The sequence below is a fragment of the Lepus europaeus genome, chromosome 2 (assembly GCF_033115175.1).
Source record: "Lepus europaeus isolate LE1 chromosome 2, mLepTim1.pri, whole genome shotgun sequence".
Lineage (NCBI taxonomy): Eukaryota > Metazoa > Chordata > Mammalia > Lagomorpha > Leporidae > Lepus > Lepus europaeus.
In genome coordinates, this window is record NC_084828.1 from 139,909,515 (window position 1) to 139,924,188 (window position 14,674).

General features: G+C 43.5%; 1 protein-coding gene across 13 annotated transcripts in view; it reads left to right on the forward strand.

Annotated features, from left to right (window-relative positions):
* TFDP2 (transcription factor Dp-2) overlaps positions 1 to 14,674 on the forward strand; it is a 184,218-nt gene that overhangs the window by 139,745 nt on the left and 29,799 nt on the right. For 11 of the 13 annotated variants that reach the window (XM_062213854.1, XM_062213855.1, XM_062213862.1 and 8 more), the window contains 2 exons: positions 4,953 to 5,074; positions 7,176 to 7,223. In XM_062213854.1, the coding sequence (XP_062069838.1) occupies positions 4,953 to 5,074; positions 7,176 to 7,223 (170 nt within the window). The remainder of the gene's footprint in view (positions 1 to 4,952; positions 5,075 to 7,175; positions 7,224 to 14,674) is intronic. The other 2 variants (XM_062213837.1, XM_062213846.1) reach the window with 1 other exon arrangement.

The following is a 14,674-nucleotide window of genomic DNA, read 5'->3' on the forward strand; positions in this document are numbered from 1 at the left end:
TTATATAAGCACCAAATTAAACACACTCAGACTTTTATGAATCTAGCCCTTACAGTGCCTCTGTGTTTTGACAGACCATTTGCTGTTGGTGTTTTAGTTGCTGCTGTGACTCAAATTTGAATTCCTCTTTGAGAAACAAAACTTGCCTTCCCATGGTCAGGTTGAACTAACGTGCATGTAAGCTCTTTGCAAAAAGCTTAGCTCTGACGATGAGCAGTCATGTACACTACTAACCCAGTCACCATAAACCAAAACAAAAGTCAGAACAAGAGGAGGATTTTGGAGTTGTCTTGGACCAGCCCAAGACATTAATTTGTCTCCCTGTGTCCAAGGTGATTTTCTTTTTTTTTTTGACAGGCAGAGTGGACAGTGAGAGAGACAGAGAGAAAGGTCTTCCTTTTTTTTTTTTGCCGTTGGTTCACCCTCCAATGGTCGCTGTGGCCAGCACATCGTGCTGATCCGAAGACAGGAACCAGGTGCTTCTCCTGGTCTCCCATGCAGGTGCAGGGCCCAAGGACTTGGGCCATCCTCCACTGCCTTCCCGGGCCATAGCAGAGAGCTGGCCTGGAAGAGGGGCCACCGGATAGAATCCGGTGCCCCAACCGGGACTAGAACCCGGTGTGCCGGCGCCGCAAGGCGGAGGATTATCCTGTTAAGCCATGGCGCCGGCCCCAAAGTGATTTTCTAATTCCTAGGAGTGGGATGGCTGGGTCATATGGTAGCTCTATTTTCAGATTTCTGAGCAATCTCAGAAATTTATCAGCGGCCTAGTCTAAGGTATTTTGTTGCAGCAGACCAGGACAAAACTTGGTACCTAGAAGTGTTGGTTGCTGCTGTCACAAACACCTTAAGGTGCAGAAGTGGCTTTGGAGCTGAGAGCTGGGCAGAGACCGGCAGCGCTTGGAAGAGCTGCCTAGAACCAGCCCATATTGCCATGTGTAGACCATAAAGGGTGACCGGTGTGGGCTCAGAGGAAAAGGAGAGCTGGAGAGAAAGCCTGTTTGCTTAAAGATGGCCTCAGGTGATCTCCCTCAGTGTTGGTAGAAATGGGAGCAGTGAAGGCCTAAAGCATCTCAGATGGAAGTGAGGAGCAGGAAAGACCATTGTCACAAAGTGACAAATAACTTGACAGTGATGTTTGTGAGGCAGTGTTTTGTGGAAGAAGGAATTTCAATTTGGTGGAAGAAATCTAAGCAGTATTTGAGGGTGTGACATGGCTTCTATTTTTTTTTAAGATTTTTTTGTTTAATTTTTTTGAAAGGCAAAGTAACAGAAATAGAACAGTCTTTCACTCCCCAAATGGCTGCAACAGCCAGGGCTGGGTCAGACCAAAGCCTGGAGCCAGGAATTCCATGCTGGTCTCCAGTATGGGTGGCAGATGCCCAAGTTCTTGGGCCATCTTCAGCTGTCTTCCCAGGTGTATCAGCAGGAGCTGGATCAGAAGCAGTGCCACCAGGACCAAAACCGGCGCTCTAATACGGGATGCCAGCATCCCAGGTGGTGGCTTAACCTGCCATGCCGTAACACGCACCCCTGTGTGACTTCTGTGTATAGCAAAATTCAAGAAGAGAGATACAAGATGGAACTTGTAATCAAAAAGGAGACAGAACTTAGAAGATTTGTGAAATTCTCAACCTGTCCATGTTGTATGAACATGCATGTCTGGGAGAGAGCAAAACATTGCCAAGCAACCTTTTGATAAGGAGATTGGAATGGATGAGATGAGTGAAAGCCTGGTTCTGTTAACCAAGACAGTGGAGAATGAACCCAAAAGCATTGAAGAGACCATTGGTGCTACCTATCCCATCACATGCTCAGAGTACCAAGGCCCAGGGGAAAGAACTGTATCAGAAGTGCGGCTTCGGGAGCTTATGGGACCTTGGCCATCGCTGCCTGGCACTGCCTCAAGTTCGTGCTCCCTGACACAGAACTCTGAGCCATTCCAAGCGTGGCTCCAGTGGGCATAGGTGCAGTGCAGGGCACGGAACCCACTCCTCGAGACGGCGCAGGTTGTAAAACCCTTGGGGCCTCTAGCAGAGCGCAGAGTGTATGAGCGTGGGCATGGCTGCTCCTGCCTGAGTTTGAGGACGCCCTGGCAGAGACCTGCCGACGGGGTGGGGCTCTGCAGAAAGCCCTGACGGCAGAAGTGCCCAGTGAAGCGGTGGTCGAACCGCAGGCAGGAGGAAGAGAACTGCACTCTGGGCCGGTCCCAACAAAGCCCTGGAGTCTGGGGACTCACACCCCAGTCCCGTGTGTCAGGATTAATTCTCAGACCTGAAGATTTCATGTTTACCGTGCTGGGTATGAATTTGGTTAAGAACTATTATCCCTTTTTTCTGGGAATGTCTACCCTATGCCTGTCCCAGGGTTGTATTTCAGAAGCATGTAACTTGTCTGGTTTCCCTGGCTCCCACTGCAGGGGAACTAGTCTCTGGATGAATCACCCCTTTGGATCTCACCCATACCTGATAGAGATGAGACTTTGGATTTTGGAGTTGATACTGGAAGGAGTTAAGACTTCCACAGCTGATGGAGTGGAAGGAATATGTTTCTGTGTGAGACTCAGGAGTTTGTGGAGGAGGGTGGAGCTGGGGACAGAATGCGAGGCTCTGAGTGTGTTCCCCCACGTTCTGTTCAAGCTTAGCCCCCACTGTGGTAGTCTGCAGAGGAGGTGGAGAGGTGTGAGCGCTTTGCTGTCCTGAGTGGGAGCAGCGAGTGCCCTCATAAAAGAGGCCCAGCAGCCTCGCTGTCACATGGGAGTGCAGCAAGCAGGAGCCGTGGCAGACGTGAATTTGGTCTGTGGCTTGGTTTAGGACTTCCCAGCCTCTGGGACAGGGAGCAGGAAATTTCTGTTGTTGGTCCATCACCCAGTCTAAGGCATTTTGTGACTGCAACCCAAATGGACTGAGATACCCAATTAGAGCCCTTTCTCAGTTCTCTTCCTCTTCTTTGCATTTTTGTCCCCTCGCCCTCAAATCCTTATCCGTGGCCTTTGAAAGTGTCCGTTATCTGGGTAGCTCTTGGATGAAGCCTCGCCTGTCTGCTGCTAGCAGTCATCTCTCTCCACCTGCCCTTCACCCTTCACCCTTCACCTTTCACCCTTCACCCTTCTCGTCTCTGGGAAACTGGATTTGGGGGGGCGGGGGATAGGTTTCATTTGTTTTCTGTGGTTATGGAAACTAATGTAGGATGTTTGCCTTCTCCTGACAGTTCATCTGACGGTTATGCAGCTTATCTTGGAGGCTAGCAGTATAAATGCATATCTTGTGATTTGATAGATGAGAATTTTCATGGCCATCTTATTTCAGTAGGTTAAAAAAAAAATTCTTGTAGTAAAAACCGAAATTTTGTTGAGTAATGGAAGCCTTTAATAAAACACTTTATGTAGATTCTTTTTCCCGTCAAAATATGTCTGCTTTCTTGGCTTTTCAGACTGTAGATGGCAGTAGAGCATCAGGAAGTTGACTGAACACAGAAAATTTTCAGATTGAAGTCCAGCACTATCTGACTTTTCTGCCTATCTAATGTGTTACCAGAGAAACCATATGATTACATTTAAATTAGGGATGCATGGAAAGGAGAACTGTGCACTTTATATTATACATTTTTTTCTGGCTGAGTTTTATATAATCCTTTCTTAGCATACCAATGAATGAGGAAGCTACTTTTTTTTCTTGCCCATAATTTTAGAAATTGGGCTACTGTCCCAGCTAAGTAAATATTTATCATGTCTTTCATTCCCCTGCACTGTGCTAGACCCAGCAAAGGAGGCAGTTTTTAGTGAGGTGTGCTTGCTCGCTGCCTGTGCAGATCCTGCAGGGAGGTGGGCGTGGGGAGGTGCCCTGAGATATGTGGAGGCCTAGGAGGTCTGCACATCCCTAGGGTGCAAGGCAGACTTCGGTGAGGTACAAAAGTTTCGTCCTTTCTCTGGAGGCAGGCTTCAGAATGCGTATTGTAGATAATCACAATTTTCTGGACATCTACTCTATTATATTTTACTTTAATATTTTTTTTAGTAAGATTTACTTATTTATTTGAAAGAGTTAGAGACAGAGATCTTCCATCTGCCGGTTCACTCCCTAGATGGCCACAATGGCCAAGGATATGCTAGGCCAAAGCCTGGAGCCAGGAGCTTCATCCGGGTCTCCCACCTGGGTGGCAGGAGCCCAAGTACTTGCCATCTTCCTCTGATGCTTTCCCAGGTACATTAGCAGAAAGCTGGATCAGAAGTAGAGCAGCCAGGAAACAAACCACAGTCCATACCAGATGCTGGTGTTGCAGGTGTTGCTTTACCCACTATGCCACAACACTGGCCCCTGGTTTTATTTTAGCTATAGAATTAACTTACCAAAACTATTCCTAACTATTTGTTTACTGACATCTTCCTAGCCACAAGCTGATGTATTGCCAAACAGAAACAGAAGCTAAGTTCCCGAATAGTAAGTGTACAAATGTGGACTGAATCTGAACTGTTGTTACAGGTCAGAGGTTATTCTTTCAGATGCAGAGGAAGAGCTTGAAATGCCGAAGACTCCTTGCCTTTGGTTTCTGTACCAAGCAAGCTAACAATTAATTTGGTGACTTAGACTGTGGCTTCAGAAACAGATTTCATTTAAACAGTGAATTGAGTTAATTAGCATTTCATTTGCATAGAATAGTCACTTCTGTTTTAAGGCTTATTTAACGGTGATGCAGTCCTTATAGATGTTGTTCTCTCTTAATTGGTACTTAAAGGAAGCCTTCAAGATTGCTGTTTACTTGCTGAAAGCTGTATTGTGATATTAAGGACACTGGAGCTTTAAGATCCTAGGATATAATTACAGGAATATAATCAAACAAGTTGCTTACACTTTAGTTGGTGGGGCAGCAAGGTGTCGTCCTCGTGTGTAGGTTTTCTGCCTGTACTCTCCTTTTAATCAATAGGAGTGTTTTCTTTGTTCCTCACTTTGCAGATTATAAGCACACCACAGAGACTAACCAGTTCAGGAAGTGTTCTGATTGGGAGTCCATACACCCCTGCACCAGCCATGGTTACTCAGACACACATAGCAGAAGCTACTGGCTGGGTCCCAAGGTAAGTGTGTTGCAAATTACTGTTTTTAAAACCTTAAAATGAAAAATTCTAAAAAGAGCTCTGAACTTTTTTCCCTAACTTCTCTCGCCTTCTATTCTTTTATGTTAGTTTAGTTCATAAAAACCAATGTTATTTCCTTTAGAATCACTTACTTTATTTCACTTTACATCTTAGATGTAAATCGTCTCTGGAGCAACCATTTGTAAACAGGAAAACCAGTAACCAGTACAGTAACTTGTAACTGAATCTCCTGGCTTCTCAGCTCTGAAACAGGACTGCTTCTTATGGCTATAGTATTGAGCTGCTTTGGCGACACAAAAACTGTCTTGTATGTTGTTTTAAGTAGTTATGTATTAAGTATTAGATGTTCTCAAGATTTCCCCTCTGAATTCTTATTTCCATAAAAGCAAGAAAAGGAATTAGGGAAAAGAAGCCAGGTATCTTTTTGCATTAGATTTTTCCTTTCCACTTTTTTTTTTTTTTTTTTTTTTTTAGGTTTATTTATTTCTTGGAAAGGTAGAGCAATAAAGAGGGAGAGACAGGTAGAGAAAGGTCTTCCATCTGCTGGTTCTCTCCCCAAATGGCCACAACAGCCAGGGCTGGGCCAGGCTGAAGCCAGGAGTCAGGAACTCCATCTGGTGTCCACGTGGGTGGCAGGGGCCCGAGTACTTGAGCCATCTTCCATTGCCTTCCCCCAGAGTATTAGCAGGGAACTGGAACAGAAGCAGAGTAGCCAGGACTTAATCTGGTACCCAAGTATGGGATGCACCACGAGCAGCAGCTTAACCTGCTGTACCACAATGCCAGCCCCATCCCTTGATTCTTTTTGAACGTTGGCCTGTTCAACAAATGTCCCTTCTGTGTTACTCACTTGCCACTCTTGGTATCAAATCTTTGTTTCATCTCTGTAGAGTACCCTCACTCAACATTTATCACTCCTTCATTTTAGCATTTCATCCTTCCATAGAAAAAGAAACACTTTAAGATAAATGACTCCAAATCTAATTTTGTCATTTTAGAAGTTTTTTGTTTTATTTGTGTATTTATTTTGAAAGGCAGAGAGTGAGCGAATGTAAGAGACAGAGAACAAGCTCTCCTCTACTGACTCATTGCCTGCAACAACAGAGATGAGGCTGGACCAGAATTGGGACCTGATATTTAATCCAGATCTTTATGGATTATTATATTTATCCAGATAATAATGGATATTTAATCCATGTGGGTAGTAGGATCCCAGTCACTTGAGCCAGCACTGTAGCCTCCCAGGGCCTGCATTATTGGGTACCAAAGCCAGGTACTCTAGTATAGAATGAGGATGTCTTAACTGGGGTTGTAACCACTAGGCCAAATACTCCTCTCTACCTTGAAGTTGTTACTTTAGGAGTTATTTACACAGTGGCATCTGCATTGATGGTTCTGTCTTGTGTGAGCTAGAATCTCCTTTAAAAATATTAAGTGAATTAATGGAATAACAATCCTAGCAAATGCTTTAGGCCATATGCATGGTTATATACATACATACATACATGTTTACATAAACACATACATGTATAGGAGAGACAGGAGAGTTTTGTATATGTGTACATGCTTTTCCAGCATCTTAATAAGATGAAATGACAGAATCACCTGTCTCAATCCTTAAGAAAATTCTCATGTAGGTCTAAAAGTTAACCTTGGATTTCTACATGGCCTGAAGGATTCTAACGTGAGAACCAAGCCCTTTCCAGTAGCGGCGGCTCACTTTGGAGATAACCAGGATTTGTGTGTTTTCAGCTCCCGCTGTGCTTTGTATTGGGGCTGACAGGACTGTCTAGCGTTTTTATTGTCAGCCATTCCAGAATGAATAAACTTTCTTCTTCTTACTTGTAAATATGCAATGATTTCCTCCCTAAATATTAATTGTCAAGCTTGTTTCAACCTATGATTCTTATGTCATGATGTCTTGGTCCCATGGTAAAATTAAAATTTTGTACATATCTTTTATTTTTGTTAATTCTTGTCTTTGGATGTATTCAGTGTAGGAATAGACAAGTTATAATACTTCCCTGTTAAATAAAGTTGTGTATATGTTAAGTGTTTTTATGCTGTCTTTTCTTTTTAGTGATAGGAAACGGGCTAGAGAATTTATCGACTCTGATTTTTCAGAAAGGTGAGTAGAGGTGCAGCGTTTTGTCTGGCGTGTTCTGCTGTGTGGCGCCCACACTCTGTGTTAAGTCATGAAATACTTTTCTTATAACTTTAAATTCAGCTTCTACCACAATTTCATTCCATATTGAGTATTCCTGTTCTCTGGTAACAGTGGGTGGTTTCAGGAGAAACCATCCTGAGAGCAGGTTGGCTGTTGGTAGTGTGTTGGTTAGCCCCTCCCTCATTTTGAGAGATGAAGTGTTTTACCCAAGTGAATATTCACATTACTCTAATGTGCCTAGACTTTTTAATAAGTAGATTTTATTGAAAACACTTGTAGATATTGGTAAAATCTTGTTTCTTTTAAGTAATATTTTGAGTGTGTTATCACCTTTCTTTAGAATATTACAATAGTAATTCCTCATTCAGAATCACTTGTGGTCTGTAAAATAAAATATAAATGGCCATCAAGTCAGAAACTCCAGGACTAAGAGAAAGCAACTTGGGGTCATTATTTGAACGCAAATTCAGCGTTTCATGGAAACCACTATATGAGGTGCCATATTAACGCTGCACTATTTTAAGATAAGACTCATATTCTCAGTGACAATTGAACTCTCTAAGATTATCATTTTTTAAAATTCTTACTTATTTATTTGAAAGGTAGAAAGAGACCTCCCACCCAATGGTTCACTCCCCAAATACCTCCCAAAGCTGGGACTGGACCAGGTCAAATCTAGGAACTGGGAAGTCAGTCTAGCTCTCCCAGGAGGTGGCAGGGACCAAGCTCCTTGACCCATCACCTGCTGCTTCCTGGGGTGCCCATTAGTAGGAAGCTGGAGTCCGGAGTGGAGCTGGGGTTCAAACCCAGCCACTCCAATATGGGATGCGAGCATCCCGTGTGGTATCTTCAGGACTAGTTCGGACACCTGCCCCAGATTGCCACTATTTTAATAAAAACTTTTCCAGCTGTGCTTCCTAGGTGTGCTTTAATTTCTGAAATTTTGTAACTCATTTTTGTAGATGGTGCTTAATCTACTTCCTCCTGTTAAGTCGTCGGCTCTGCTCTTGATACAATAGTTTTCTGTCTTCTACATTTTCTAATCTCTGATTTGCTGTGCACTGAGAAGCTGGGTGGCCAGAGCTGTTAGGATTCAGTCTGCATGAGTGTGACTGGGCTCTGTGGGAAGACTGGAGATCCCTGTACATAGAGACTCGGCGTTTTGTGTTTTCTTGCATGGACTCTGGTGCTGCTTTAATACTCGGTTACCTTTGCTGCTTGCTTCTTGGTTCTTAGCTGTTTTGTACAGATCCAGTCACATCCGAGGAACTTGTGTATCATGTAGAATATGTGGTGCAGTGTTCTTTTCTCTAATAGAGTCCTCTTTCCAACTCCCACTGGTCTTGGCGTTCATCAGTGGGAAGGGAAGCAGTGCGTGTTCTTACAGATGTGTTTAGCAGTGGCTGAGGCCTAAACAATGGAGCAGTTCATTAGCTCTGATTGATGGCACCTTTGTACTGCAAACAGCATAAAAACAAGCCCATTGTTACCTCCCTCCTTGAGAGAGCCCTCTGAAGTCACTCAACAAGATGCTAGGTCGAATTTTTCGATGGAGCCATCAATTCAACTTTTTTTTAAAGGTTTATTTATTTATTTATTTAAAAGGCAGAGTTACAGAGAGGCAAAGGTAGAGAGAGAGACAGAAAGTCTTCCATCTGCTGGTTCACTCCCCAGATGGCCACAACGGCTGGGGCTGGACCAAACTGAAGGACTTGGGCCATCTTCCACTGCTCTCCTAGGCCATTAGCCAAGAGCTGGATCGGAAGTGGAACAGCAGGACTTGAACTGGCACCCGTATGGGATGCCAGCACTATAGGCAGTGGCTTCACCTGCTGTGCCACAGCACTGGCCCCTATCAACTTTTTATATTTGATCCCGTGGCCTTTTTATTATTCTCTTATTTTGTAATATATTTTTTTCTGGACTGTGTCCCACCTCCCAGTAGTCCACAAGGATTGCTATGTATGCTTTTCTTTATTCCTGTCCTAAATAAGATTTAGCCCAGTGATGGGTCAATCTGTCTTTATGCTCATTTAATCTCAATATCTTTTTTTCCTGTTGGAAATACAGTTAAAACTCAGTTTATATATAATAAACTGATAATAAATGGCTACAATTTGAAGTATAATAAGCAATAAGCTAATCAAAATCAATATAATTAGAATCTGTGTACTGCTTCAGTGATGTTTATCAAGTGTTCTCATTCTGTTCTAGGCATTGGCAATAATAAACAAAATGGGTAAATCTCTGCCCTTAAAAATCTTATAATTGGTTGGGAGCAATAACCAGATAATTTTAGATTGTAGTAGATGCTATGTAAGAAAATAAGGGTGAGATGTAGTGAGCAGTGGAACAGTAATGGCTACCTTGGAGAGAAGGTGGGTGCAAAGCCAAGTATGTAAACTAACCCCTGGGGTAAGGTAGGACAGCCAGGCAGTCTAGGTAGAGGAAATGGCAAAGACAGAACCCCTGAGCGAGGGAGCAAGTAGACTGGAGGTAGTGAGAAACGCCAAGTGATGAGAGGTAGGAAGGGAGAGTCAGGGTTGGATCAGGAGGGCCTTGTGGTCGCCATAGGGAATTTTGCTTTTTGTTCTAAGGATGGTAAGCAGGGAAATGACTGATCTAATATACACCAACTGCTGAGTGAATAATGGATTGTAAGGAGACAAGATCAGGAGCAAGGAAATCAGTTAGAAAGCTGTTGTTGGAAGCAGCAGCTTGGCAGTGAGATGGGGGAAAGTGCGCAGATTTCAGAGGTGGAACCAGCGGGATTTATTGATAGATTGGAAGCAAAGGAGTAAGTCAAGGGTGGCTCTTCAGTTTGCCTTGCGGGAACAGCTGGGTGAGTAGTGACATCATCTACATTTACTGTAGGACTTGGCTGAGGGAGGGAGTTTTATTTTAGACATGTGAAGTTCAAGTTTATTAGTTAACCAAGTGGATAATTAGTTCATGGGTGGTATGATCAGCATGTGAGTAGTCGTAGATGTGGGTGACATAATGCAGTGTGGGAGGTAGGAAAGTTCCAGAAGAAGTAAATTTAATCCTCTTTCAGCTCCTTCCCATGGAAAGCTAAGTTCATCTTCTTTTATTCTTTTGGTTTGAATATTTCAAATGAAATTATTAATAAAATGTAACATGCTTTTCAAACTATTAATGGTTTTATTTTCTTGTCTTTTGGTTTCTCAGTTTGGTTTTTATTTGCTAAAGAATGTTTCCTCCTAGGTCTTTTGTTTCCTTTTATTTATTTCAGAGGCAGAGACAGAAAAAGGAGCACATACCCTGTGACTCTTTGATTCTGTTCCTAAGTATATACCGAGTAGAAATTCATACACACTCCCCAGAAGTGTAGAAACATTTTTATGGAAGGAAGTTCATAGAAGGACTGTTCATGGTAGCCTCTAACTAACAGCAAATCAAATGTTTACCCACAGAGTGGATACATGAATAGCCGTGTATTCATACAGTGGATTAAATAAATGATAATTTCATGAAAAGCATGAATGAATCTCTCAAAAGGTAATGTTCAATCATTCACAAAGAGTACAGATGAGCTAAATTTTAACAGTTCAAAACCAGCAAAAGTGGGCCAGCATTGTGTCATAGCGGGTAAAGCCACTGCCTGTGACGCCGGCATTCCATATGGCCTCAGTTCATGTCCTGGCCACTTGACTTCCGATCCAGCTCCCTACTAATGAACCTGGAAAAGCAGCAGAAGATGGTGCAGAAGAAACTGCTGGCTCCTAGCTTCAGCTTGGCCCAGCCCTGGCCATTGAAACCATCAGGGGAGTGAACCTGCAGATGGAAGATTGATCTCTCTTTACATCTCTCCCTCTCTCTGTAATTCTGACTTTCAAAATAAATAAATAAATAAATAAATAAATCTTTTTTTAAAAAAAGATTATGTAAGAGACAGAGTTAGAGAGAGAGATGGTCTTTCATCCGCTGGTTCACTCCCCAAAAGGCTGCAACAGCCGAAACTGGACCAATCTGAAGCCAGGAGCTTCTTCCAGGTCTCCCACTGGGTGACAGGGGCCCATGCACCTGGGCCATCTTCCACTGCTTTCCCAGGCCATTAACAGGGAGCTGGATTGAAGTGGAGCAGTGGGGACCGTGCAGTGGGATGCTGGCACTGCAGGCTAAGGTTTAACTTATGCCAGAGAGCTGACCCCAATAAATAAATATATTTTTTTAAAAGAGCAAAGTTGTAACAATAGACTTCATGGTGGTAGGTGTTTTGGGTGAGGTAATAACTAGAAAGAGACACAATACAGATGATTCATTTCTTTTTTAAGAAATACATGTTAGGTCGGCGCCGTGGCTTAACAGGCTAATCCTCCGCCTTGCGGCTCCGGCACACCGGGTTCTAGTCCCGGTTCGGGCACCGGATTCTATCCCGGTTGCCCCTCTTCCAGCCCAGCTCTCTGCTATGGCCTTGGGAAGGCAGTGGAGGATGGCCCAAGTCCTTGGGCCCTGCACCCGCATGGGAGACCAGGAGAAGCACCTGGCTCCTGGCTTCGGATCAGCGTGAAGCGCTGGCCGCAGCGGCCATTGGAGGGTGAACTAATGGCAAAAAGGAAGACCTTTCTCTCTGTCTCTCTCTCTCTCACTATCCACTCTGCCTGTCAAAAAAAAGAAAGAAAAAAAAAAAAAAGAAATACATGTTGTGTGTTAATAAGATTGCATAAACTCAGGGAGAGCTTAAAGACAGCAGCCAGGTAGCTCTCAATAGCTGGTCTTTGAAGTCACTAGGCTATGGCAGTGGACAAAAGCTTTTCTTTCCCAGGTTGTGGGCCCTTGTGTTTTCCTTTCTCTTTTGTAGTCTAAGCTAATTCACAGTAATTGTGAACAGTTTCTAGCATGGTAATGTCAACCCTCCCAACCTGTTATCCCTTTTTAAATAAAAAAGTTTCTTTTATCACCTATAAATGAAATTTAAAATTTACTTATACATTTACTTTTTTTTTTTTTTTTTTTTTTTTGACAGGCAGAGTGGATAGTGAGAGAGAGACAGAGAGAAAGGTCTTCCTTTTTGCCATTAGTTCACCCTCCAATGGCCGCTGCGGCCGGCGCATCACGCTGATCCGAAGCCAGGAGCCAGGTGCTTCTCCTGGTCTCCCATGCGGGTGCAGGGCCCAAGGACTTGGGCCATCCTCCACTGCCTTCCCGGGCCATAGCAGAGAGCTGGCCTGGAAGAGGGGCAACCGGGATAGAATCCGGCGCCCCAACCGGGACTAGAACCCGGTGTGCCGGCGCCGCAAGGCGGAGGATTAGCCTGATAAGCCACGGCGCCAGCCAATGTTCGCAGAATTGTACAGCCCTCAACGTTAGGACTTGTGTCACCCCACAGAGGAAATCTTTTATCTCCAACCCCTCGCCCCTCCCAACTTCAGGCGTCCACTAATTGACTTTCTGTCACTATAGATGTGCCTATTCTGGATATTTCTTTATTTATTTTATTTATTTATTTTTGGGTTGAAATTATTTTATTACGAGGAATATTCTGAACCAGGAAAGCTAAGTAAAGAAACAACATAGAAAATGTTTTACAATAATATTATATAATATATATACTAAGTTCAAGAAACTTACCAAATGTTCATATGCATTATAATTTGTAGTTTTTATTCCACATCTTTTACATAAATGATTAAAATACCATTTATGTAAATTTTTTTTATTTTTATTTTTTTTTAATTTTTGACAGGCAGAGTGGACAGTGAGAGAGAGACAGAGAGAAAGGTCTTCCTTTTTGCCGTTGGTACCATTTATGTAAATTTAAAAATGGTATAACAGGTAATTTGGGGAGTCTGTTCAAAGGAATCTAGAAAAAAACAATGTGTATAGTTTTTCTAATAGATTAGTTGGAGTGTATTTTCTTTTAAAATTTCATTTTAACACTGTTTTATCAACAAACAAATTAAAAATGTTTGAAAGTCATTAGCTTCCATCTGCTGGTTCACTCCCCAGATGGCCACAACTGTCAGCACTGAGCCAGGCCAGAGCCAGGAGTCAGGAGCTTCTTCCAAGTCTCCCATGTGGATAGCTGGGTCCAAACACTTAGGCCATTCTCCGCTGCCTTCCCAGGCATGTTAGCAAGGAGCTAGATCGGAAGTGGACCAGCCAAGACTTGAACCTGCACCCATATGGGATGCTAATGTCACAGGCGGTGGCTTTACCTGCTATCCCACAATGCCAGCCCTCTGGGTATTTCATTTAAATGGAAGCATGCAATGTGTGGTCCTTTGTGACTGGCATCTTTGAGTCAGCACATCTTCAAGGCTCATCCGTGTTGTGGCATTTGTTGATACTTCATCCTTTTTTATTTCTGAACTATATTGCATTATGTAGATGTACAACATTTTATCCATTCATTAATTCTTCCTGTTCCTGCCTGCTATGAATGATGCTGCTATGAACACTGGTTAAGTTTCTGAATGAGTATGTTATTTCTCTTTGATATATACCTAGGGATATAAATGTCAGATCGATGACATTTCTATGAACATTTGTTAACAAGTTTTTGGTTGAGTGTGTTACTTCTCTTTGACAAACAGTAGGAGTCGCATTGTCAGATCATGTGGTCACTCCCTGTTGAGCCCTTGGAGTAACTGACAGACATGAAAGTGGCTGACCCATTGTGCATTCCTACTGGCAGTGTAGGTCAGCTCTGGCCTTCCCACATCTGTCATTTTTGTTGTAGCTGTCCTTGTGGGTGTGAAATGGCATCACAGTGTGTATGTTTGGGGGGGTGTTAATTTATTTATTTGAGAGAGATGCATAGACACAGACTGCAAAAGCTCCCATCCACTGGTTCACTCCAAGCCAGGAGCTTGGAACTCCATCCTGGTCTCCATCCGGGTGCCAGGAGCCCAGCCTTTGGGTCATCCTCTGCTGCTTTGCCAGGCATATCAGCGGGGAGCAGCTAGATCCCAGCTGGCTCATGTAGAATGCTGGCATCCCAGACAGTGGCTTAACCCACTGTGCCATGCCAATCCCAGCCAAAAGGGACCTTTTAACATTCATTTACTAAAGGAACTGTTTGCTCAACTTTCTAATTGTCAGGACCAGATCTCATCTCTGTGCACTGCAGGTACTGATTGGTCTATCCTCCGTTGTTGAATCTTAATGTTGATATTGATTGAAAATTTTTTTTTTTTTTTTTTTTTTTTTTTTTTTTTTTTTTGGACAGGCAGAGTGGATAGTGAGAGAGAGAGAGAGACAGAGAGAAAGGTCTTCCTTTTTGCCATTAGTTCACCCTCCAATGGCCGCTGCGGCCGGCGCTTCACGCTGATCCGAAGCCAGGAGCCAGGTGCTTCTCCTGGTCTCCCATGCGGGTGCAGGGCCCAAGGACTTGGGCCATCCTCCACTGCCTTCCCAGGCCATAGCAGAGAGCTGGGCTGGAAGAGGGG